Genomic DNA, 27,776 nt, shown 5'->3' with positions numbered 1-27,776 from the left:
TTCCTTTATTATTTTGATTTAAAATATTGCCTTGTTCATCTCCTGAAAATACTTGTCTCTTACTCTTTCCAACTCTATGCATTGCCATAAAAATTGAGCAGTTTCATTTATCAATTATATTGATTTGTCATTTTTTATTGACTTCTCTATTCTTCCTCCTGAATTGGGAGTTCTTCCAGGATAGAGACTACATCTTTATTTTACAATCTTTATTTTTTGCTTAGTGTTTGGTTTTCAGTAACCCTGCCTAAATATTTCTTGAATGTGATGGATCTAGATCTATAAAAATAAAATGTTTAAACAACTGTTTAGTTTTTCTCTCCCTCTTATTTTGTTGTTTAGAAAATAGAGAACCATGGAATAACACATTGGATTCTTTGGATGAGACTGATAATATTATGATGGAAATTGGGATTAGAGGCTCACCATAATTTTTCCTCACAATAATTTCCTTTTCCTATGCTACCTATTTATAAACAAATACAGTGAAATTATAAAGTTAAATTTTTTGAAAAAGTAAATTAGTGGGCAGTAAATTACATCTTGGTCTAACAAAATCTGTTTATTGCAATTACTTAATAAAGCTTGTTGAGTAAAAATACCTTAGAAAATATAATTTAATTTTTGTTGTTTGCATTGTGATTGTGATGACCAACATGTCTTCATTTTACATCTCTTGAAAAATATGTTATTTTGTCTCTTGATAGAATAACTTTAAAGAAAAGGCCTAAAGTGAAGAGGGGTGTGTGTGTGTGTGTGTGTGTATCCCAAGTACTAACCAAAGTATTTCAAATTTAAGAATAAAGTTCAGCACCTTTTATGCTAGCTTTGACTCTATATTATTTTGTAGAGCTAAATAAGCTATTCCTAATAGGCTTCTTTTATTTTTTGTGGGTAGTGGTAAAAGTCAATATTCATTGACTCAATAAAAATATTTTCAGGTTCAATAAAGTGCTTTCAGACTCAATAAAAAATTATTTTCAGCCTGGCCAGTGTGGCTCAGTTGGTTGAGTGTTAACCCATGCACCAAGAGGTCACTGGTTGATTCCAGTCAGGGCACATGCCTGGGTTGCAGGCTTGATCCCTAGTAAGAGCATAAGAGCGTGAAGCGGGGCCGGGGTTGGGGGGAAGAGTGTTGCAAGAGGCAGCTGATCTATGTTTCTCTCTTATCAGTGTTTCTGTCTCTCTGTCGCTCTCCCTTCCTCTTTGTCTCAAGTCAATAACAACATTTGAAAAAATATATAGTAAGATTTAATTTTTAAAAGTGTTCTCAAATCACCATGTTGTACTTCTCAACAGGCTAGCTGTATGTACAGAGCAGTTCTTAAGTTGTAATGCTCATTTGTTTACTAGCCATCATGCTGTCATTATACCATGCCTTCAGTTATCTAGTGGAAAGTTAGGGTATTCATTCTAGGGAAATAGCTTTTTAGAGTCATGTATCAAATATAATAAACTTCCAAAGTTCATTTTTTAAATGAGTCCTCCAATATTTATATACAAATATTTTTTAAATTATCTACTAAAATATTAAAGTACATTTTAGTAAATAAAATTAACTTATAAATAAAATTTTATTACAATAGTTTTGCTAAGATTATAAAAGTGCTCCTATTAGGCTTATAGTCACTTCAATAACACTACTATAAGATCAAATATCTTTTCAAATTAATAGTTACTTTGAAAATATTTCCGTGACAAGCAAAATTATGACAAACCCTACCATGACCCACATATTTCCAGCAATTTCTTTGTATTCAGATTTTACTTCCTCAGTCTTCACACTCCTTTGGAATGTCCTGAAAAGATGGGGGGATCATGTAAATATTATGCTGTTCATATAATTCTTGATTCTTTTGACACAAGGAATGCAGTTTATTAAATTATATATACAGTAATTGCTTTAAAATGTAAATTGATGCTTCTAAAATGAATACTTCTAATCCTTTTTTAATGTATTGGGAGCATGACTGCTAGGTTCTTCCCTACTCACTTGACAGCTACATCAAACTCTTGAATACTTAAAGGGTAGAGAAGCTACTCTAAAATAAGTAAAGAATTGATTAAACATTCACTGTGATGTACACTTTCTAAAGCAAGAGTGATTCATACTTCTTAGGCGCTCAACATCAATATGGAATAGCTGCTTAATAAATGTTATTGAAGAAGTGAAATTAGTTCATGTCCACAGATTTTTTATTCACACCTAAAATTTTAAAATATTGTTTAAAGTAACCCTTTCTCATTTGGGATTCTTCTAGAATGTATGCAAGGTGCTTGAGAGGAGAAGAGATGTTATATTTTTTTAAATGCATTAAGTTTGAACCTGCTAGTAAGATATTTATAATTGGACACAATTATCAAATTCAGTAAGCCAAATAGTAGAAGTTTGTGGAGTTGAGAATAACATGTATTTTAGATTAAGAGGATCCTGGATGACAACAAGCTAGTGAGAGTGAACCTAAGAGTTGTACCTGAGGCTGTATTAAACTTTAGTTGAAGGCTTTTTCCAATCTTGAGATTCTGTGATTATGTTCTGGATTCCTTTATGGTCATAGAGAATCATTTCAAAAAGTGTACCATAGGTAAAAATCCTTTCAGCTCCAATACAGGGTAAACATGTCTTTCACTGTCATAGATATTTGCTAAAGTAAGCCTGAGAAGATGCATTGACAGTCTACAGAGATCTGAGCCCAATCTCTCTTTTTCAAAAAGAGTAAATTATCAAGTAGGATGATAAAATCGGAACTTAGAAAGTTAAAGAGCAAAGAATTAGAGATATGATCTGGTAGAATTGAGTTACTAGATAGAAACAGTTTAGAACAGTGCTTGGCATATGTTATAGATTAAGTATTAACCTGCTTTTCCAATTTTCTTTCTTTTTCAACTTTAGAAATCTTTTGAGATAGGTGCTGAAGATTGAGAGTAATATGAGGTGACAAATGGTGAAGGAAATTGAAGAGTAATTGCTACATGAAAAAGTTGAAAAGAGTTTACTAGTAAATCCAGTTATGTATTCTTTTCTCTGTATCTCTAATTTCAGCAAGTAATAATTTTTTTTGTGAGTGATCTTCAATTTCATATACATTTTTGAAAATATAAAAATAATATAACATATATATTGTGTTAAAATACTCCAGTACTAGAAATCTGCTCATGATACCACAGTGTACGTATTTAGAATTAAGTCTAGGCTTACAAAATCCTACATGATTTGTACTATTTCCCCATATTCAAGAGTACAACCTGCTTGTAAGTTTGATTTCTAATATGAATGCCACCTGAAAGAGAAGGATCCCTTCTTAGTGTTTAAATAAAAAGTCAACAGTGTTCACACCCATACAATAAAGTTCTTGTACAGAGAGATACATATGAGCCCTAAATAGAAGAATGAGTCAGGGCAGGAAGTACTTTTAAAGAAACTATTACTTGTAAGTTAAAGAATATTCTAAGTATAATATTAAGTGTTTGAATTTAGAGACACAGCTAAATAGGTTATCCCTGAATGAGCCTTATAAGACTAAGGACTGCTAAAGCCTTATAGCTGTAATTAATCCTTCAAGTTAATAGTTGTGGCATTTCCACATATATCTTAGGTTCACAGTATCCTTTAGCTTCAAAATTTACCAAATTTTTGTCTTAAACTTAAAAGCAAGACCGTGTGTTTTATGAAATCTTTGAGACTATTTAAATTATTTCCCCATTTCCCAACCTCCTACACACCAGTTTGTCACTTGATATCTAGTCAAATATTGTTCTCAATTAGTTTCTTGTCTCACTATTAGGATTTTAAGAATCTTAGGGGAGGAGGGTTATTGTAATGCTTTTATTTGTCCTCAGTAGCATTTTATAGTTATTAGGATGTAGTAAGAGATTATTTCTTATTTTATTGCTTTCTTTTAACCTAAATCTGTTTCTGTTACCTTTTCCCCAATCATTATGTCTTTGCCTCATATTTTCCATGTGTAGTGGAAGCATAGTTATACAATATGGGCCTAGATAATTATTCCATGAACTGAATAATCAATATTTAGTCATAGTTCACATATTTAATTATTTTTTTGCAAAATATAACACTTTTTTCTTCTTTAGAAATTCTTTTTGGATTAACCTTTACCATCACATATCTAATGGAAATCAGTTAAAAGTCATGAACTTGGGGCCAGAGTCTCAGGTTTTAATATAGCTGTATAATCCTGAGCCAGACACTTAATTCCCTACCTCACCTTTTTCACCTATTATTAACTGTTATTATTTTATAGGGTATTTGTAGGATATCTGTAGGGCATCTACCGTGTCCTCAAAGGGATTCTGTGGGTTAGGTTGGTAAGGTAGATTTTTACAAATAAGAGAAATTTTATAAAGATCAAATAATCCCTTATAGGTTACACTCTAATAATGGCAAAACTGGTATTAAGCTCAGGTTGCTCTGATTTCCAAGCTCATGTTCATTTCACAAACAAAGGGAAATTAGATAAGATGATTTCAAGATCCCTTCTGGTTCTAAAATCTGTGATTTTCTGCTATTAATGTTTTCCTGTTGATTCAGGTGATACAATTTTGTTTTTTTACTTGTCTAACTCTTTTCTCAAAATTTTCTGATCATGACTAATAAAAAATTAGCCTTTGAAATGAAAGGTTAATTCTAAAATATAAGAATGATGTGCTATACCTATAGGAAATTTTTCTCAAGTCAGGCAAATGTATTTGAACATTACAAATAGCAATAAATATGGAATTAGATTTAAAAAGTAGAAGAGTGAATAGGGTTAGAGGCTTTACATTGAGGAAATATTGATTTCATTTTTTCTGCATATTAAGTTCTTTCCTGGTTTATATTGCTGTTTTAATTTTCTTAAGGTCAACCTTATTGTTTATAGTTTCTCATGATATTTTTCTTACTTTACTAAAGAAGTCACTAAAAAAATTTTATAATATAATTTTGAAAGGAAAATTTTGGTTACAAATTCAAGGTACTTACTGGCAGTTTATTTTGGGTTTGAAGCATGAGATGTAAAAATTAATTGCTTTCAAGATAAAGTCCAGACTGAACTACTAACTTGGCTAAATTATTGCAGAATTGCAGGCGTTGCCTGTCTAAAGTAGTCTAAATAATATTTTGATACATGTATTAAGTCCCTCGATGACAATATGTTATATATATTGTTATATGTATAACAATATACATTTTAGAAAACAAGCAAGGAAAATGAATGTACTCATTGTTTTCTTCTGTGGCTGTGATAAATAGTACTCTTAACTTCTATTATGTGTCAAACTCAAGAGTGAATATTAATATATTGGTGGATGTATACATTGGTGCTATGTTTATCAAATCACAAATTTGGCCCAATCTGAAGGGATGGAAAAAATGCTTCTATTGCTTGAATTAATGTTACAATTTGTGTTAAACCCTCAGATGCTGTATTTTTTTGTAAAGGGAGTTGTAGATACCTTAAAACTTAAGAAAAAATAAAATTTGTACCATTTCTACAATTAGTAGTTATTGTAAAAGAATTTTGAAAGCACTATGAACATGAAATTTTAACTTGAATTTTGCTTTTCTGAGGTTAGCATTTTGTTATGTTATTTGCTTGTATTATTATAAACATCCCCCTCCCCCAAATAAATTTTTAAACAAAAGTTAAATTAGATACTTATACTAGTTAGTGTTTGGATTATTTTTCTAATGCAGTAATATTTCAATGTTTGTTTACTTGGACAGTGATTTCAAACAAAATCTGGCTCACTTTGTTCTTTTTATCTATTATCAAAAAATGTTTAGAGCTGATTTCAGTGTGAGTTCTAAGAGTCGTATGTGTATGTTTATGTGTGTGTGCATTGCCTATTGTGTCTTAAATTCACCATAAATTCAGTAGAGGAAGAACATTTTTTCTTAATTATATACTTTCCTGTACCTGACACATAATAGGTGTTAAGTAAGTGCTTAATGAATAACTATAGCTTATTGATCAACACTGCCTCCCACTTGCATTAGAGGAAATATAGATGTGGGGCATATACTATTTTAATTGATAAGGCCTGTGATAAGATAAGATTATTAACTTGCCAGTGTCAGTCATGAACCTGTTAATAAGAAGTTGCATCCCTGAAAGTTAATGACAGTGCGTTAGTGAGATTTTAAAAAGTTTTTCAGCCTCAACATGCTTGACATTCCTTTCTTTGATGTTGAAATATTGAACTGTCTCTAATCTAAATTCTGTGCTAAGGGCAAGACATCTTACTGAAGTAGGTGGTTTTCCTGGTGTAATATTAGAGTAAAGAATGTTTTCATGATAATAGTAAAGAAAAATCACTGACATAAGAATATAAATACATTCTTCTATTAAAAGTGTTAGCAAGGCAATGAAAAGAGAACCAACAGTGTTTATCGTATCATTTAATAGATAAACTTTAAGTATAATACTCTATTTAGAAAAATGATGCCATGATTGCTATTATTTGCTTATGTGGTTGATTTTTCAAGTGTTAATTATATTTATGTTCATTTTCTACTATATTTTAAAGTAAGATATAAACTTTCAAGGAGTAGATAATAGGGAGAAAGATGCGTAAAAAGAATGACAATGAGATGACAAGTGCAATTATAGAAGAATATATTTTTCATCAAAATAATGAATTCTGGGGGTCAAAGTGAGGAGGAGAACTCTCTTAATTACTCCTTCTATTGATACCATGTGTAAAAACACATCTCTGAAGATACAAAACTTTTACTGTTAGTTTATAGATTAGTTTTGTTTATGCCTCCAATCACAACTTGCTCTTATATAACTCGTTGCCTAACCAGTTGTTCATAAAACCATTTCTCTTGTATTAGCTCACAGGTTAGTCATTCTATAGCAGTTTTTCCCCCAAAGGTTTAGATGCTGGTCAGTATGTCTTCATACCATTGTACATTTTTAAAAATTAAGTTATTGCTCTCATATATTTTTGTACACCCGGCTCATTAGAATTGTGATGTGATGAGCATTGGGTCTAAGTTATCTGATAGGCTATATTCTAGGACCTCATTGTTGGTCATTCCCCTTGCTAATAGATTTTCAATAAGATTTATAAGTTGTTAGTCACCACAAGAAATAATTTTTATAGAAATGGAAAGGTGTTGCTTAGTTGAAATTGCATGAATATTTAGTATATTGCAGTGAAAACATATTGAATAATTGAGATTAATTCTGAAATTTTGGATGACAAATAGGTATAATATTTTCTTAGTTATCATGGTTGACTAACCTTTTCATGAACTTACTAGTTAACATTCTGACATAAAGCATAGAATACTTCCCTTTTTTTGGAAACTTAACATAGATAAAGGTTGATCTCAGTTCTAAAATCTTTCTATCTCCCAGGTATAAAATAGATAGACAAAGGCTTTTTCAATCATACTACTAAAAATTTTAAATTTCTGCATCATGTTTTAAACATCTGTATTTTAGACAAGACTCCCAGAAATAGGAATGTGAGAACAATTTCATTTGCTGTGTTCATATGTAGATTAGAATGAAAATAGTATAATAGATCACAGTTTTCATTAACAATATCTCAGAGAATATTGAAAATCATTCATTTTTATTCTATTAACTTGAAATCTAGTTAGAGACTTGGTTGACTAGCTTTGCTTGGCAAATTTTTTCTTCACAGTTCAAATTTACATGGTAAACAAGATATTGTGGAAAATTATTTAAGTACTTAGGAAAATAAAGTCTTCATGAGTACTTATACATTCTCACTTAAAGGATAAGCTAATTAAAAAGCATTACTAAGTGAGAATCATAGTAGATAGGAATTCTCATGGTAGTGAGAATTGGGGGGGGGTAGTAGAAAGTCTTTTCAATGTATATTTTATATATGTTGATTTTTAAACCTTGTAAATATTTTGCCAATTCAAAAATGAAACATGAATATACTTACCTACATATAAACATACATTTGAGGGGATTAGGTTTCCTGTAACTTCATAGGAACCATGTAACCTCAAGATCATTCTTTGTATATTCTTTGAATATAAAAAATTAATATATATTTGTTGTTCTTTAAATAGCTTAGGTTTTGAGACAGTGTCCCTGGTCTGTGTCTTCAGCTAAGTAGACTTAATTTGAAAAGGATAGTGCAACTAGAAATAGGAAAATATTTCAATTGAAGTCAAAATATAAACTATGACTGGTAGGTAGTCCATTTATTCTCTGACAAGCTAGTACCACTGATTTTAGAGGTATTCATTTTACAATTAGTTTCTTCAGATAACCCAGAAGGGGTTAGAGGAAAGAGGAAGGTCAACTATATATATATTTTTTTTTTAAATCCAGAGTTCTCTGAGACCTGAAATAAAAGGATTTATGGGTCCATTCCTAATGATTGGATTTTCTTTTTCTTAGAGTAGGAGATTTCTTTTTTAAAGGAACTTTCCTTTGAAGTAGGCTAATTTTTTTTATTTAGAAAACTAACTTCTTCTGGATACACATGTGTATTGTTTCTGAAGATAGGGATTAATTTAAGAGCTGAGAAGAAAAATTTTTAAAAGGACAATAGAATATAATTTCCAAGAGGAGATCCTAGATGTATGTTTTTATAAAATTTTAGATTATTGCATTTATGTTACAAAGTAAAAGACATTACACAAAACTTAAAATCTTAGTTATAAAGGTAAACATATTTATTTTTTAAATTATACTTTATACAGTATTTAGAATTATTTCCTAGCAAAAATCATTTATTGCCATATCAGAGAATATTAAAATATAATACATCTGAATAGTATTCCCTTTTTCTGAAGAATTTATAAGTACTTAAATTACTACAGGCACACAGTTTACTTGTAATAAAGAATGTTAATAGGGAGGGTAGGAGTTAATTAACTAGACCCTTAATAATGGGCCTTTCTAGTCCAAGGAATCTTATAATTGCCTCTGAAGCTAGTTGCGTAGCAAGTTGCAAGATGAAATATCTAGATTTGTAGTCATTTTAAGAAAAAGGTTGTCTTCAGGCAAACTTTGGTACCTTTATTATGTAAAATGCCTTTTTGATTAGCAATACATATTGTCAAAATGGAGATAGAGGTTCAGTGCCTCCTATTTACATAAGATTAAATTAACAATAAGGCTAAGACTCTTCAAGGAGCACAGTTTTTACTCTCCTTGGAGAAATTAACCTTTAGGCAAACTTTATACATGTAGTAGTAGTAGTTTGTTAATCTTAAAAATATATTCCTATAAATACTAAGGATTATTGAAATGTGTGGTAATTTTCTCGAAAACTGAAACGAATGAATTGGGAAAGCATAGGGGATATTTTCATTAAATCTTAATATAAGAAGTATACAGGTTGAAAAATAACAGTGCATATATTCTGCAAATGTTATATGTTTCAAACTAGTTTACTGTATTATAAATCCCCCAAAGGATATTTAATACCCCTCTCTTAGGGATTGCCCATTTTGTACCATTCAGCTACTTGCAAAATCTGGTCAGTCTGTGCCAGGACTGCAATAGGATAAGTTAGTGAAAATAGCCTGTTTGGCTTCTGTTGGGAAGACCCGATGAAAATATGTTCCATTTTAAAAATGTTTCTGAAAGGACTTATTTTTTAGAAACGATGCTTGCCATTTCAAACTCTTCAGAAAAGCAGGTTTTACAAAATGCAAAAATCATCTCCTGAAAGTTTGAAAGGGTGGAGGGGGCTGCCGTGTGGGGGCGGTCTCATTTGCTGCCCACATCCTCCCTCTGTTCAGTGCCTTGTGTGCTCACGGGTTCCCTGGAGCGGATCACCATATAATTGATGTGCAGTCTGCATTGCTGAATCCTGGACTGCACCATTCTGTGTTCAAGGGAAGATGTAATCTGATCCCTCTGCTGCTGAGGGAGGAATCTGTTCAGTCAAGGCTTTGACAGGGCATAGTCTCCTCCAATAATCTTCTCGGTTCTCTCTCATTATTCCCTCGAGTTCTCCTCAGTCAAGCTGCATGTATGTATGTGTGTCCCGAGGAGCGGTTTGATACTGAGCTGCATCTGCCTTTACTGTGGAGTTTTGTTGCCGGTTCTGCTCCCTAATCTTCCTTTTCTGACGTGCCCGAGCATGTCCACATTAGAATCTGTGACATACCTACCTGAAAAAGGTTTATATTGTCAGAGACTGCCAAGCAGCCGGACACACGGGGGCACAGAATCACTGAAAGGGAAAAATACAGAAAACATGGGTTTCTACGGCACGCTAAAAATGATTTTTTACAAAGTAAGTAACCTGTTTTCTTCCTGTGTTGTGTGAGTGTGGGGATGTGTGTGTGTGGGGGGATGTGTGTGAATGTGTGTCTGCCCGAGAAGGAAAATCTGTATCATCAGAGATGGCTGCAGTATCCTCTAATTTTGGTGGGTGGCTGGATGTCTGGTAGTCTGTTTTATATTGTGAATGTTAAGCAAATAAGGGGAAGACGTGAGCTGTAAAAAAAAAAAAAAAAAAAAAAAAAAAAAAAAGCTTTAAAATGAAAAGAAAATGGATATTGGAATCTGACAATTTTGCACTAAAAACATATTCAGACTTTAGAAATGTGGCTCCGTTAAACGCTGACCTGGAAATACTCTACCCTTAGTTGGCTTTTAGTGAACCTTTTGCCTTCAATTTTTCCACACCTTAGATCTATGTATTTTTTTCTTTTTTCTTTAGTTGACTCTTTCAAAGTGCAGAATTGCTAGGATATGGGGATTTATGTTTAGAGCGATCATATTTACTTTCTGTATCCTTTAAAAATTGCAGAATTAATTTTTGGTTCTAAACTCGGTATTTTTCAGTAAACAATATAATATTTAAAAGACTTCTATAGTCTTTTATTTTATAAAATATTCTAAAGATAAAAACCATTTCTCAGTGGTTCCCTTGATATGTATATTGGGCATTTTTATTAATTGAAGGTTTTCTAAGATGGAAATAAAGTTTGCTTTTAGTGGCAAATGGCATTTGCACCAATGTATTTACAAGCTATCTAGGGAAGTTCTGAAAGCCAGTATTCCAAACTTAATTAGAATTCGTATAAAAGTTTTTCATAATAATTTTGAAAATAAGAATCTGTGGAGTTATTAAAAAAATACATACACTAGAATTTTAAAGTGAAATGTACTTATTGACCTTCCTGATGGATGGATACATTTGGATGTATGTGTACGTGTCTATAATTTATATCCATGCAAGCATGTGACTACCCATATATTAAATCTTTTATACTTATTTTTATTAAAATTAGTTGGGGAAAGAAAATAATGGTTTTTGAGAGGAAGCACGTTAAAATAAGTACAGAAAGTTCAAAAGGGTTGAAATGAGACCACTTCCATTTATTTCAAGCCGGTATTTCATGAACTAAGGTATATTGTAGATGAGCTTATACTCTCACCTAAACCCCTAATATTGTAAGATTGTCCCTGCATTTTCCAAGACTTTCTTCATGATGATAAAAACATAGTCTTTATTATTCAGAGTGTGTTTCAGAGAGATTTTTAGTCATGTTGGTCCTCTTTAGTATTAACGGTGTAGCATAATGTGTTATGATGTCCCCACGTGAGGCAATAGGTAAGAAAATAAGGCTGCTGCAAAATAAGGGATTTCACCTTATTATGCAAGTAAGAGTTAGCTATTGCTCTGGGGTTTTTCTCCTTGTAATTTTCAGTAATATAGTAATTAATTATCAGGCACACATCTGAGGGGGGTTGTTGAAATACAAAAAGTTGAATCCTATCACATCTTATTTCCTGGTTTTATGATATATGTATAGTTTGATTACCTAAGTTAACCTATAGTGAAATATAAAAAATAAATATTTCAGTATTGACAAAATGCAGTATTGAATACATTTACAGTATTACATAAATATAGCATATTGAAATACGTTAAAGCTATAATTGTTGGATATATCTTACAAAGATGGATAACTCATTCTTTTTAAGTCTTTTTGTTGTTGCTTTTCAAATTAAAATGTTTGTCTTGGGTATCTGTCCATAGAACTATATTCTGTATGAATATTAATTGATGGCTTTTCCCCAGCTTTATTATAAGATCTCCAGATTTCTCTTATTATGGACTTACTTTTTTGCTGTCCTCATTGCCCATATTCATTGCTTTATGTCTTATTATTACTTTTCAAGATCTTTTTATTTGCCTTGCTCTCTTTACCTTTTATAATATGTTTTAAATGTAGTTACTATTACTGTCATTTTGAAATTTTGAATTTTGTTTATCTTTCTTAAAATATGTTTTGAAAGGAAAATGAATATCAGTAAGAAAGAAAGGCATGTTAAATATTCTTTTCTGTGTGTATTAACATGACATTTTCCTCTATGTTGGTTCTTAAACTAGAAAACATGAAAGGTTATGTTGCGCTTAAGGAATATATATAATGGATATCTATTTTTAAATCCTCATACACTGTTCTCTGGACAAAATATTAGGTGGAAAATTCACTTTTCCAGTCCTGTAAAGAGTAGAAAAAAGTAGAATAGAAGAAACTGTGAAACATTTATTTTTCTATAATATTTTATTTCTAATTAACATTTTAGGCATATAAACATTTAAGATATCTATTAAAATTTGTTAGTTGGACTGGTTATTAAAAAAAAATCTTATTTGTTTTACTTTATAGATGAAAAGAAAGTTGGACCATGGTTCTGAGGTCCGCTCGTTTTCTTTGGGAAAGAAACCATGCAAAGTCTCAGAATATACAAGGTAATATTAAGTATAATAATTGAGTCTCTCCTGATTCTCATATTTCTTTAAAGAGTTAGAGATGATGATTGTTAAAGCATTTTTTCCCCATTTATTCTCATATAATGTCACTAGTATTGTTGACTGTCTAACACATTTTGAGATCATTGAAAATTGGGAAATACCTTATTTTAAATAAGGAGAAAAATGTTTACCATGATAGCTTTATATTTTTTTACAAATACATTGAAGTAAGACACAAGCAGAAGTTCTCTTCTCAACAAAAATTTTAAATCACAATTTTTCAGGAATTCTAAAAAGTAAACCCAGGAATATGAGCAAATGTATCTTGTTACTATAGCAACAACTGTTCTAGGGAGTATATTTATATATGCAAAATAGAAGATACATTTATTAGCAGTGAAATAAGCCTCACAATTACTAACTGAATCATATTTCACGAAATTACTGTGTTAGAAATCCCCTTTTATTTGCTTGGTAGGTCTTGTGTTTTTAACACATACATTTCTACACCAGTAGAATAGTTTCCATAACAACTAAATACAATTGTAGTCTTGTTTCCTGCACCATTCCATCATTTTTTGAATTTTGCATCAGTATAAAACTTCCCACTCTCACGCTAATTAGGCTAAGTTAAGCACAATATCTATTACCTAGCCAATTAAAAATGGCTTTGGATGTCACTTGGAGTGTGGTATTTTAAAATTTAAATGACAAAAGTATCTTAAAAACTTTTTTTGGTCTTTTTTCTTTTTCATAATTGTCATTCTTCAGATAACTGAAAGTTAGCTATAGAAACCATAAGAACTCATGATGGTGACATTACTTTTTCCCTAAATATTTTTATTTAGAATTGTTTTTATTCTATAAGCTGCAGTAAAATTAACTTTGCTCAGACATAAGTTTTTGTGATTAAACATTGTTATAGATTGCATTTTCCTTTTTTAGAGAAATCAGCTTATATTTTTATTTAATTCAGTTGTGGAATATATTTCTTTCAAAAGCTTTGTGAAATCTAGAAATGATAATCATTAGAATAGTTTTATATACAAAAAAATGTGAGGATGATGCAGAAAAGAAAAATAAAGCTCTCTCTTAATTATTCAGGAAATGCTTTTAGTATCATTTTCTCATGTTAACTGTCCCCTTCCCTTTACTTAAAACTCTTTGCCTTTTTACAATTTGACTGTGTTTTTGGTATTTCCACCAGAGGGTGTGGAGTGATGTAGAGATAAGTGAAACCACTCACTTCATTTTTGCTTTTTCCTTCTAGTCTTGATAAAATATTTCCCAGATGAGAAAGTTGAACGTAATGTTAAAAATATACTATATTTTAAAAAAAGTGTATTCCAGTAATCATATAATTTTTTATCTTTTATTAATATGGCTGATACCAGGGCAAAGGTATTAAATTGTTCAGTTATTTTTAAGGCAGCTTATAAATGAATGCTGACTTTTTACTGCAGAACACATTTTAGTTAAATTTGTCTTTACTTGTTTATTTTTATATTGAGAAAGCACCTGAAAAGGTGAAAGTTTTATTTTTAGCCTTTTAACATATGATATTAAAGCAAACCAAACAGCATACCCTATCATTTTGGAAATGTCAGTATATATTTGATATTTTTAAAATTTTTGACAGATTTTCTACTAATAAAATGAAAAAAATTTCCATCATTTTTATTAGAAATTGTAAGTTATAGTCACTATTTAAAAATTGTTTCATTTCAGAGAAGAAAATAGAGCATATCTTTGAAATTTGTCAGAAGAAAAAAATAAATTTAATTATTGAATGTTAGAAATTGTCGTAGGTGTATAATGTTAAAAGATTTAAAGGTGGTAGATTTTTCTGTAAAATCTGGTGACTGGATACATTTTTAAAAACAAAATAATGAGATATGCTTGCTGGAAGAGCATTGGGGAGAGATGTTTTATTAGTAATTTATCAGAGCTTGATATTCAACTATTAGGGTACAACATGTATATTCTTTGGATTAAAAACCCTATTATTATAGCTCAATAAATTGAAGATTTATTGTACAAATGTAACTACTTAACTAAATCTTTCTTTTTTACCTATCTCTAAGAGTTGTTTAGTATTTACCATGAGTTTAAATAATTTAGTTATTGAAACTACAAAGTAAAGTTTAATATATTAATAACAATTATCACATATTTTTTCTAGTTAATCATTTTTAGGAGAGTTGGACAATTTTGGAGATTGATAATCTAGTCTTAACTCCTCATTTTACTAATTAATGATAGAATTGAATTTCGGGTGTTTTAAAAACTGGCTCAAAGTTTATTGGATGAAACTATTTGGGTTATTTCATTTAATTTTGCATATAATAGGTTTTCAACACTTAACTGTTTTAAGTAAATACACTTCTAATCAAGGTTTGCGACTATCATATATTATTTAAACTAAGCTTTATAAATTACAAAAACCAAAGTGAAATAGACAAATGTTATAAATAATTTAGAAGGCATCTGGGGCAAACTCAAGGAACATTGCTAGTGAATGTCCAAAACATTTGGACATACTATTTCTACATTTGAATTTTTTAAAGTATTTGTAAGTCTCACACCCCTTTTTAAATAGAAAATTTTATTTAATGATGTCACTAAGACCAGTCAAAAGAGAAGTAGAACCTGTATCTTATAAGGAAATATTTTAACATTACTTGTATGTATCAACAAGTTGTAGTTTTGCCATAGAGATTCTGTCACTTGGTTGCAATTAGCATTGTTGGGATAATAACAGGTGGTTATGTAGGAGGGAAGAAACTTACTCTAAGAATAGAAGAATAGATTTTATGTATCCTTGCTCTCTGGGCATAAGCAAATAAAAATAATAATTTGATTAATGTTTGAAATATGCCAGATCATAATTCTTATTAAATTTGAACTTGCTAATCTTAATAAATATCTGTCTTTACTTTTACCCCTATATTTTTTATAGTACCACTGGGCTTGTACCATGTTCAGCAACACCAACAACTTTTGGAGATCTGAGAGCAGCCAATGGCCAAGGGCAACAACGTCGCCGAATTACATCTGTCCAACCACCTACAGGCCTCCAGGAATGGCTGAAAATGTTTCAGGTGACATGTCTAAACACAGTACTTGAAATGCTTCACTTAATTGCTGCCAAAAAAAATTAAATAAATAAATAAGAGATTATTCAGCCATGAAAAGGAATTGTTACAGGCTATACCTTAGATGAACCTTGAAAACATGCTTAGTAAAAGAAGCCAGACACAGAAATATAGCATATATTATATGCTATATTCCAGAACAGGAAAATCCATAGAAACAGAGTAGATTGAGTGATTACTAGGCTATGGTGGAGGAGAGGTAGAAAGTAGACTAACTGCTAGTTGTACAGGTTTCTTTTGAGGGTGATGGGAGTGTTCTGGAATTGGATAGTAGTAATCTTTGCACAGCAAGATGGCTGTGCTGGGAACCACTGAAGTGTACATTTAAAATAGTAGATTTTATGTTATGTGAAGAATATCTCAATTTAAAAATGCTATTAAAATAGGGAAGCTCATTTTAATTTTTAAGTGAATTAGTGAGGAGAATACAGTGCTTATTTTATGGAGGTGTGCATTCCCCTTTCTTTATTCCTTTTTAGGTAATAAGACCTTTCTTCCTTCTCCTCTTTATGTTTGGGTTTCTGGGATCACTAAATGTATTTGTGTTCTAAACTGCATTGATTGGAAGTTACTAGTCAGCATTTAGGAGTGATGTGAAGAATAATGTTCCTCTACCTAGTAGCCTCCGAGAGTTGATGCAGCTTCTCTTCACTATGCCATGCTTGTTTGTGGCTCACTGAGTTCAAACTCTGATTACTACATTTTAGTAGCTTTTAAATTTTTTGAAAGTTTACCAGGATGATTAGCTACAACCAACCCTTGAAAATTATGAATTTTATAACTCATGATTCAAGTGATATTACTTGATTTCTCTCTTCTTCCAGTGAGATTATGCATATAAATGACATATTTAGCAAAATAGTTGGCATGGATTAAACACTTGCATAATTATTCTTTTAGATAGTAAATAATATAAATTATGTTAAGTGAAGCTATCTGTGATATTGGCCACCATTCTAATGTAAAATGAATATATTTTCTTACCTAGCTTGATTGGTGGTATTTTATGAATGCATAAGGGAATAAGAGTTGAAAAGAGAATACTTTATTTGACATTTCAGATTTTTAAGATGTCCATTTATGTAAATTCTAATATTTTAAATACCTGGGCAAAAACTAAATAAATGTCCCATTTTTTTTTTTCTTCAACAGCTAGAAAACTCACTTGAAGCAATGTTGCTTTCAAATGGATTTTTTTTTAATTAATTAATTTTTTTTTTTACATATTTTAATGATTTTTTTTGCCCCCCTTCCTCCCTCCCCCATATCCCCTCCCTTCCCATAGTTTTATGTCCATTGGTTGTACTTATATGCATGTATACAAGTCCTTCGGTTGATCTATTATCTCCCCCAGATCCTCCTGAAATAAGCCAATCAATGAAAGAGAAACACCACATGACCTCACTCATTTGTGGATAATAAAGAGCATTATAAACTGATGAACCAAAAGATAGATATAGAGACAGTAAAGCAACAAGCAGATTGTCAAATGGATTTTTAAAAATTGTTTTTTACCCTTCAGATGATTTCAGAGAAAGTAGGATAACCCTCCCATTCAACCACCCCACCACCCTGCCTGTTGGTAAAGGAAAAGTTAGAGCAGTGGTTCTTTTTTTTTTTTTTAAATATATTTTATTGATTTTTTACAAAGAGGGAGAGGGATAGAGAGTTAGAAACATCCATGAGAGAGAATCATCGATCAGCTGCCTCTTGCATACCCCCTACTGGAGATGTGCCCGCAACCAAGGTACATGCCCTTGACCGGAATCGAACCAGTGACCTTTCAGTCCACAGGCCGACACTCTATCCACTGAGCCAAACCGGTTTTGGCAGAGCAGTGGTTCTTGTCAGGGGGCAGATTTTCCCATGGCTAAAACTAATTCAGTTGTTACAACTGCAGGCATGGGGGAGGGCGGGCAGGAGGTTGCTGGCATCTAGTGGGTAGAAGGAATTTAAGGATCTGCCCCCTACACAGAGTTATCCCTCCCCAAATGTCAGTATTGTCAGGTTGAGAATCTATGGTTAGAGGAATCAAAAATATATTTTATTGTATGAACCACTACAATTATAAACAATTGTGGTGTGTGGTTTAGTGTTTTTCTTTTTCATTTTCATTTATTGATTAAATTTATCTTCCCCCAAGGTTTATCCTTCCCCCTCCTCCCAGGTTCATGATTTAAACTTAAAAAAAAAATTTTTTTTTATATGCATACCCCCAGAGTTTAATTTTTTTGTTGAATCCTTTTCAAAAGAAAATTATCCATCAATAAGAGGTAAAAATAGAACTTAGACATTAATATAATCTTAAAGAAATACTTTAAAGATTTTTATTGTCTCTAATTAACTGACAAAATAGGAATATGGGTGTGTGTGGTTATATCTGCGCACACATGCAGTGTGAGCAACACAGCACTTGAGAGGAGTGCAAAAACTGATTTCATCAGATTTTTATACGTAACAACATGATCAAAGATTATCATCAATGTAGACAGCTTCCAAATAGTTATTTTATATGAAGAACTTTATTTCTTACGAGAAGGTAGTCCAGAGTAAAATTTAAAATGAGGATGGGTTCATTTTTTCCAATATTTAAAAGTATTCTTTGCTAGCCATTTAGGCTTGCCTAATTTTTAATGGAACTTTCTCAAATACTGGTCTATATACTAGGGAACATTTGTGCATTATTTTGCAAAGGACTGTTTTAGGAAGTCCTTTGTATGGTATTTGCTTGTTTAGATAGCTCAGGCTTTATTTAATGAAATGTCCACATTACCACATACTGTATGTCAGCAAATCTGAGATACAATTGATTGTTAGATGCATGGCAACTTCAAAAATGTTAGTATTTTTTAAAAAAAAGCTTGTTTCTTAGAATTAATGAGACTCAGAAAACTAAAGAATATTAGACTACCTTTGTTCAATAAAAAGGCCCATTTGATCGCTTTTTACATGAGAAGTAGATTCAATGAAGAAAACTTGTTCTTAGTTAATAGGAATTACACCTAGAATTGTCCCTGTAGGTATCGTACTATTTTATTTCAGACAAATATTCTGTAGCAAAGATACCCACTAGCAACCAAAGGTCAACTAGACAGATAGATCAGGACCTTGTCTGTCTCTGACACACCCAGGGCCTCCTTGTCATTTACTGCCCTTTATTTTCAAGGCCGATGCCAAAGTAACTAGAAATGAATCACTTGCCTAAGGACTTATAATGCTTTAATGCCTAACTGGCAGACAGATACGATTTCATAGTAAGGTGGGGGAGTCATGAGTTGACCTATGTTGGATAGTTGAGGGATAATTAGCCTGGCATGATTTCTACAGACATGCTATGGGGGCATTTAATGATGACTTTTCTGTTGCATAACAAGTAAAATGGGAGAATTTGTCCCCTCACTGTTCAGTTATTGCTCCTACAGCAGTGATACAGCATTGTTTTGGTCCAGTTCCATCTATTCTGACAAAGTATTCTGTACTCAATTTATAAATTGAATGAGAACAAATGACACACCATTTTGTATAAAGGGAAATTGAAACAGAATGCTCCTGCAAAATAGCAGTGCAAATTAAAAACAAAACAAAAAAACCTCAGAAATTTTGTACTGTTTGAGTTTTCAGTAGCCATTGATTCTGCTTGCTTTGGCAGCCAGATTGATGCTTTACAATGTAATTTCGGGAAAAAGAAAAAAAAATGTACTGTTGTTTATGTCGTTTGGGTGTTAATAAATGGTTTCTCTTGAAATTTTTAGCCTAGGTAAAGACAACAATAATGTCAACATTTTCTTAGGTTGAAATTTATGTTCAAAGGCATCCTGATAGAATGAGAAGCACATATGATTTAGAAGAAAAGCTCTTAGTACAAATTCTGGCTTTGCCTTGTAATAACTGAGTCATTTTGTTAATATTATATAACCACTCTTGCCTTTATTTTTATCCTCTGAAGAATAGATAGAACACTAAAAATTGTCAAAAGGGAGAAAACATGTAAATGTGCTTAAGCTATACTTGAAAATACAGTGCAGAGTCAATAAAGATTAGTTTCCTCTCTTGGTCAGTAAATAGCTATTGTGAGCCTCAGTTTTCTCAGGTCTAAATGGGGCTGTTAACATTCTCTTCATAGGGATGCCATTAACTTAACATTATTAATATTATTTTAATCAAAGTATATTTGCATTGCATTGAAACTGTAAATGTCTTTTGAAAATACCTGTTATATACCAAAAATACTTTTTAAAATTATAAAGTAGAAAACACTTCTGTGTTTTGAAATTAAAAGTAGAGTAAAAACTATTCTATTGAAGGACTTAATCAAGTTTCATGGTAACATTTAGAACTTGTGCATACACTTTCTAACTTAATTATTTAGATCTTTTTTTAACAGTCAGCAAAATACTAAAGCAGGAAATGAATTCAGTATTACTTTGCAATTGTATTTGAAACAATATGATCAAAAACCTTGTTGTGTGAGGAGAAGTTAAAAAGGCCAGAGAAAAGTGAAGGAAAAATGTTGTGTGTAACATTTTGTAGAATTTTGTATAAAAAATAGGATCAAGCTGATTCTTAGTATTTTCAGAAAACAAAACCTGGATCATATTCTTTGAGTCAGAGTTTGATATAAGTTGAAGTTAACAATTAGAACTGACCCACTGTAGAATGGGAAATAGTAAGCACTCCAGTCCAAGAACTGGAAACATAATGATAACCATCTGCTGAAGGAACTAGCAAAGGGAGTTCACTCCAGTACTGTCCAAAGTCATAAAATATATATCTGATTGGATGCTTAGGGTCATCCAGGTGTTAGTTTCACTGCTGGTGTGTGAATCCTCTGCATCAATCCTGGATGAATTATTTAAAACATAAAATGTCCCCAGAACATTGACCACTGGATCAGACGCTTTGATGGTGGGTTGTAGGACTCTATGATTCTTGCATTCCTCAGCCAGCATTTGCGAACCACTGGTCTGGACCAAGCCCCTCATTATACAGGTGGGGTCTCTGGGACTGAGACTAATTATGAGGCTTCCAAGTAGTTCCATTGTGAGTTTGCTGGTGAAATTCAGGCCCCTGATGATAGTTCAGTGTTCCTTCTGTTCTTCTCTGCTACCTGTATTCTCTAATTACCTGAAATAAAATATCACTTACATGGGGAATTTTCAAGTCAGCATTTGCAGTTTAGTCCATAAATTAAATTTTGTGTCTCGTGAACCTTTCTGAATTTGGAATGTTTTTCCTGTCCCCTCCGATATGTTTCCACATAACTTCACCATGAAAGACAAAAGGAAGATATTTGTTTCTTTTCCAGGATAACTACTTTTCAGAACAGAAATAAAATAATCATTATCAGACTTACCCAACACTTTTGCAGATAAAGAAACTTTTCTAAGGCTGCAGAAATTAAACTGTAACTTAATTAGTGACAGTGTCTCCTCCAAAAGTTGGATTTTCTAACCCCCAATTCACTATTCCTCATTAAAGGTCAGTGTGGGTTATTATTTTATTCTAATATAGTTATTAACTGCAGTGTTTTCATATTTCCCCTTTCTGCTTACAAAACTTGCACCCAGTCTTGGAAGTAGACTAAGTAGGCAAGTTCTAATAATACCATCAAATATAAAGGATAGAAATGTTCCAGAGAGAGTGTTGAGATAGTGTTGGTGCAGTATTTCTTGACTTTGGGGTTTCATTCATTGATTCAGCAAATATTGTATTTATTGAGTACCTGTTAGATACTAGGCCCTACTATGGATCTGGGCTACAATAGTTAACAAAGAAGGTCCTCCCCATCCCTGACCACCCCACCCAACCCTCCCTCCCACTCCCCAAAAAAGAAAACAGTTTTGCAGAACACTGTAGTCAGGAGAACAATATATTTTAGGGCTTAGAACTGGTGTGCAGTCTTAAAGAGGTTGCCCTGAGAAGGACCTATGGAGCAAGCCATGTGGGTATCCAAGGGAATAATGTCCTAGGGAACAGCATGTGAAAAGGCTCTGACGCAGAGCATGCTTGGTATGTTTGAGGCACAGAAAGCATGTTTATGACTAAAGTAGAGTAAGGAAAAGAATAGGAAATTACAGCCTTGTAGGTTAACCCAAGACTTTGGGTTTTGCTTTGAGTGAAGTGGGCCTGGAGGGTTTTAAGCAGAAGAGTAAGTGCCTTTTAACAGTGCCACTGACCACTTTCTGGAGATTAAAACAAGGAGGGCAAAGGTGGGAAGCTGGGAGGCCAGGTAAGAGGTTTTAGGTATAATCCAGGTGAGAGATAATAGTTTAAGCCAGTGTGGTAACAGTCAAATTCTGGATATGTTTTGAAGTTTAAGGCCTTAGAATTCACAGATGGATCAGAACCATCTACCAGTGAGAGTTGGGGAGTGAGGAGGAGATGGCTCCAGAGTTTCTAGCCTGAGCAGCTAATAGAGTTACATTGCACTGAAATGGGATTGTGGTGTGCATATTTAAGGAGAAAGGTCATGGAATGCCAGGTTTCTGTTACATATCCAACAATACATGTTGAGTAAGCAATGTTATATACAGGTCTGGAGATCAGGGAGAAATCCAGACTGGACAGAGGAGAGCTGCCTATGTGGTCCAGACTTTTACTTAAGATTTGTGAATCTAAACAACTAGATTGTTGAATATGTCTGGTCAGTAGGAACAGTCTCATTTACTATGTAGTTTAATAGCGTACATTACCAATCTTTCTAGGGTATATTTTTTAGTAAAATGTCACAAAGTAACACTTGCTAAATGTAAGGTATCATTTAAATGAAATATAATTTTAATCTTATCTGATTTGTAAAATCAAACAGTATTTAACACAAAATAAAAATATAGCTTAAAGTATTAGAAACATTTTGCTATGAGGCCTAACTTTTGTCATGGACTCTGCCTTAAATATATAGAAATTTTTAATACAGTGTCTAACATTTACCTAAAATTTGAATTACCGTATTTTTCGGACCATAAGACGCTCCGGACCATAAGACGCACCAGTTTTTAAGAAGGGAAATGAAGAAAAAAAGATTCTGAAACAAATAGTGTCCTAAAATATTTTATGTGCATTAAAACCCAACATCACAGTCATAAACACATGTAATCAACCCTGTAAAGTAAACAGCAGCATTTAGAACCATTTTAGAGCCGGGCAAGCACACAGAGACCACACAGAGCCGGGCAAGTAAAAAAACTTTTTTTTAAAGTATATGTGTAGGCTATATTTGGACCATAAGACGCAGGGACTTTCCCCCCCTACTTCTGGGGGGAAAAAAGTGCGTCTTATGGTCCGAAAAATACGGTAGTTATTTATGTTCTATTCTGGCTTTTTTCATTTTATACCCCATCTCCTAAAATCTTTAATAAAAGCTATTTTTTTTTCTTCTTTTTAGCAGTCGTATTCTCTGTAGAATTTAATTTTTATATTCCTTTCTTTTTAAATATCATAATAATATATAATATAAAATTCTAAATCATATATATATATTATATATATATTATATACATCATATGTATATGCCTGCTTTAAAATATTCTTAGTAATGTTTATGGTTAAATTTTAATATAAAATAAAGATATCCTATGTAAAATAAAGAAAAAAACACTAATCATATATGGTATGTTACTTTAAATTAGAATTATTCATAGTAGCTATAAATGTAGTTAAAATATATTGTATATAAAGTAGTAATACTTGAAATAATTTCACTGTCCTTTTGCTATAGAGAATTACATAGGATATCTTTATTTTTATATTAAAGTTCAACCATAAACACTACCAAAAATATTTTTAAAGCTAGTATATATATATATATATATATAATACATATATAGTATATAATATATATGAGATTATAATTTTATATTAAAATTATTCTATTATCAAGAGAATAAATTAAAGTTGCATTTTAATTAAATCAGCATAGTTATTCTTTATCCAAAATGGGTATCTCCTTATGCTAGTGTCCATGAATCTTTATAATGTAGACAGAGAGGAATCATATATAAAAAGCCACCTCAAACTTGTGAGCAATGTAAATCAATGAATCAGTGTTTATAGTATTGATACTAATTGTTCAGAGATGAGTAGAGATTGGTCAGTGTAAGTTTCATCAAGAGGTTAGTTTTGAACCAGTATTTAAATCTGTGTGAGGGAAACTGAACAAAAGAAATCAAACTTCAAATTAACTACTTTTAATTGGTCATGCGTGGGCATATACATGTATGTGAGTATTTTTAATTTTATGTATGAATCCTCACCCTAACCTAAAGGCTACAAGGTGAGTACTCAAGGACAATGGTCTGGAGGTGTATGTATAGAAGTGAAAAGAAAGGATAAGGTTTATTAGATAGAACCTGTGTTTTCTCATATTTGATGATCAAATGGGGATAGTTCCCAGGTTTTTATAATGGTCAAATGGGATAATATTGTGAAAGGTACTCTGGAAGTAATACCGAAATGTTTGATAGTATCAATATAACATACACTTTATGATAAGAAAAAGAGATGATATTTATTTTAGAGTCCACATAAATATTTTTAAAAATGAAGTGTTCTATATAAGGCTTCCTGTGTCCTCAGTATATCTCAGTTTTCAATTATTGTCTATTTCACATATTACAAAATGCAGGTTCCTTTTGAAATAGAATTATTTCTTACCCTCTTTTATTCTTTGCTCATATTCTAAGTTTAATACTAAGTTAACTACTATTTTCTAATGTTTTCTTTTTTTATCTGAAATTATTTTTTACATAATTTAATTTGTTGAAGACACTTGTCAGATGTGCAGTATCCAGTTACTAATTTTTCTTTCAATGTTGCTGCTTGTCTCCTCAGATGAGTGAAATCATCTATCAAAATTCCCTATTTATTCAGTAACCCAAATTGATGTTTGTGAATAAAATTTTGGTTTCTAAACCAGTATCTTGGTGGTAGATGAATATATAACAATTATAATTATGTAATGCAAAAATATTTTTCCATCAAAACTATGACATTTTTAAAAAGTTTTTATAAAATGAAAGTATGTGGTACATTTGATAAGACTAAATGATTATCATGTCATTGCCTGCTGGAGAATATGTCACTGTAAGCAGTTTTTTTTCTTTATGTTGTATGTAAATGAGGATTTTTCTTTATTTTGGGATGTATGAAAATAATAAAATTTTCTAATTCCTCTTTGGTAGAGCTGGAGTGGACCAGAGAAATTGCTTGCTTTAGATGAACTCATTGATAGTTGTGAACCAACCCAAGTAAAACATATGATGCAAGTGATAGAACCCCAGTTTCAACGAGACTTCATCTCGTTACTCCCTAAAGAGGTAAGGGTGATCGCTTATATTCTTCCTTTTGTGCTATTTGAGAATGTAACAGTTACCACCTTTAAACATTATCATCCTTTGGTATCCAGTATTGACAGTTTAACACTGTTAATTAGCACTAAAGAGGGCTGTAAATGAGAACCTGCCATGAATTAATAATATAATTTTCATATTAATGTATACTTATGGACTGAATGACTTCTTTCTACCCCTGGAATAAGTCATTTATGGGAATAAGCAATTGAATTTCATTAATTTGATTGTTTCTTACCAAGATTTTTTTCTCAGGTTATTTGAAACCCAATGTTTAGTTTTCTTGGTATGTTCATTATAGTAGTAGACTTTTTAAAAATACCGATTTTATTAAAACAACAATATTTTTTTTGGTTGTTTGTTTATCCTAAGTCCCTTTGAAAGTGATAATTTTGTGATTCTATTGGAATTGTGATTTTCTGTTACTTACATTGTGTAATTATATTGAAATATATGGAATTTCACATGTATGTCTTTTTCTACTAATCATCCCACTTTTCACCCCCAACTCACTCTCTCTCTCTCTCTCTCTCTCTCTCTCTCTCTCTCTCTCTCTCTCTCACACACACACACACACACACACACACTTATGGATTCCCATGCCAGTTGCATTCTTATAGCACACACACACACACACACACACACACACACACACACACACACTTATGGATTCCCATGCCAGTTGCATTCTTATAGCATTTCTTTTGGAATTAAAAAAATGTATTTTTAGAGAGATAGGAAGGGAGAAGGATAGAGAGAAACACTGATGAGAGAGAAGGGAGAAACATTCATTGATTGCCTCCTGCATTTCCCCTACTGGGAATCAAGCCCACAATATGGGCATGTGCTCTGACTGGGATTCAAACCTGTGACCTCTTGATTCATGGGTCAACACTGAACCACTGAGACAGATCAGCTGGGCTCTTTTGGAATTTTGTATGCCTACCAGTTTTTGACTTTATGTAAGCCGACACTATTTTTTAATCATAGATTGATTATGATCATGTGGGTATTCTTGACTGTATAGATGAGGCATATTTTAATTATAGTTTTTATTGATCTTGTAGGCTACATAGTTGCATTTTTGTCAGCAAAGAGAAATAGTATACCACTAAATAATCAATGTCATATTTTCACAAAGTATATGTTTGCCACTGACATGTAAATTAAGAAGGCTAATATGCTGTTGCAAATGATCCTTAAACTTTAAGTTTGAAGAGAAGCAGTCTGTTTTTTTGAGTTGGTTTTTTATTTTGTTTTGTTTTCAGATAACCATTCTGAAAATATCTCAAAGGCATTTAAGAAAGTCTCAATAATAATTTCATATTATATATGAATGAAATAATTTCATTGTATTTAATGTACAGCATAATTTCAGGAAAAAGCAAAGTAGGAAAAGCACCTCATTCCTGAAATGTTCTTTAGAGTTTTTTTTTGTTTGTTTGTTTGTTTTTAAATGACATTCTCCCAGAAAAAAAACTTTCATTCTTGCTGGTTCATTCTAAAATGAATCCTTTGAATAGATTTGGCTTATGAAAGTGACATAAGCCCTTTTTGCCTCTAGAAGGATATTAATAATAGGAGACGCTTTTTGATAAGTATTTAACTGAAAGTGAATTTATTCACCTTTGATATACACGTCATAGTTTCTTTGATTTTTATTTTATTTTAGAAGGTAGTATTTTTTGTTGAAGATAGACTTTCTCTTGGTCTAGTTTTTCCCCTTATCTCTGAGAATGGTGGATTTTTGTTTTATCTTTATTTGTATTTCTACTTTTTAACAAAAAGTTGATTTTAACAAAACTGTGATTTTTAAATAAGAACGGATTTTTAAGAGTCTTAAGAATTAAGCACAAATAAAACTTTTTGGATTAAGTGTTCAAGATTTCCTGAGGAAAAAGAAGTGAGGCTATGTTGGGGATTAAGAGTGAGCCCAGACTTAGAATAGCATCTATGTTCCCCCTCTTTTTTCCCAAATACTAAGAAAAAAAAATTTCTATTTTGAAAAATGCTTTATGTTATATGTGAAGAAATCCTTTATAATAAAAGCCTAATATACAAATTGTCCCCTCCACTGGGAGTTCAACCAGGGGGTGGGCTGGCCATCCAACCACCCATGACCCCTCTGCCTGGCCGGCCTGGCCTGTTGGGGGCGGGCCAGCCAAACCCTACCTGTGCACAAATTGGCGCACTGAGCCTCTAGTAATGGTATATGTCCTTAAGAAAATGAATATTATTTTATTAGAGATTAAGTACTATCATTATTTAAAACATTTTCTTCATGTCAGGAAATGGACATATAATTTATTACAATTTATTTAAACATCTCAAAGTTCTTTACCAACATTTGCTTATTAATCTCAAAAACCTTGCCAAAACCCCACTAGTCTCACTTGAGAGGCTTATGATAAACAGCATTATCCTTATTTTGTAAAAGTATGGTGATATAATAGATGGTTTAAAACAAACCTAAATTCTTAACTTAGCCACTATTTTCTTTATTCTTTATTTTTTCACTAATTTAATCCACTGAAATATAGCAATTCTGGAA

General features: G+C 31.8%; 1 protein-coding gene across 7 annotated transcripts in view; it reads left to right on the top strand.

The window, feature by feature from the left end:
* The window catches only part of FBXW7 (F-box and WD repeat domain containing 7), a 154,769-nt gene that overhangs the window by 114,108 nt on the left and 12,885 nt on the right, over nucleotides 1-27,776 (top strand). For 6 of the 7 annotated variants that reach the window (XM_036425230.2, XM_036425227.2, XM_045576676.1 and 3 more), the window contains 3 exons: nucleotides 12,638-12,720; nucleotides 15,683-15,824; nucleotides 25,058-25,192. In XM_036425230.2, coding sequence (XP_036281123.1) covers nucleotides 12,638-12,720; nucleotides 15,683-15,824; nucleotides 25,058-25,192 — 360 coding nt within the window. Of the gene's footprint in view, nucleotides 1-9,847; nucleotides 10,246-12,637; nucleotides 12,721-15,682; nucleotides 15,825-25,057; nucleotides 25,193-27,776 lie in introns of those variants that run through there. The other variant, XM_036425229.2, reaches the window with a different exon arrangement.

The sequence above is a fragment of the Pipistrellus kuhlii genome, unplaced genomic scaffold (assembly GCF_014108245.1).
Source record: "Pipistrellus kuhlii isolate mPipKuh1 unplaced genomic scaffold, mPipKuh1.p scaffold_m20_p_8, whole genome shotgun sequence".
NCBI classification, from domain to species: Eukaryota; Metazoa; Chordata; class Mammalia; order Chiroptera; family Vespertilionidae; genus Pipistrellus; species Pipistrellus kuhlii.
Note: the sequence above shows the minus strand (reverse complement) of the source record. Positions and strands in the feature narration are given on the sequence as shown.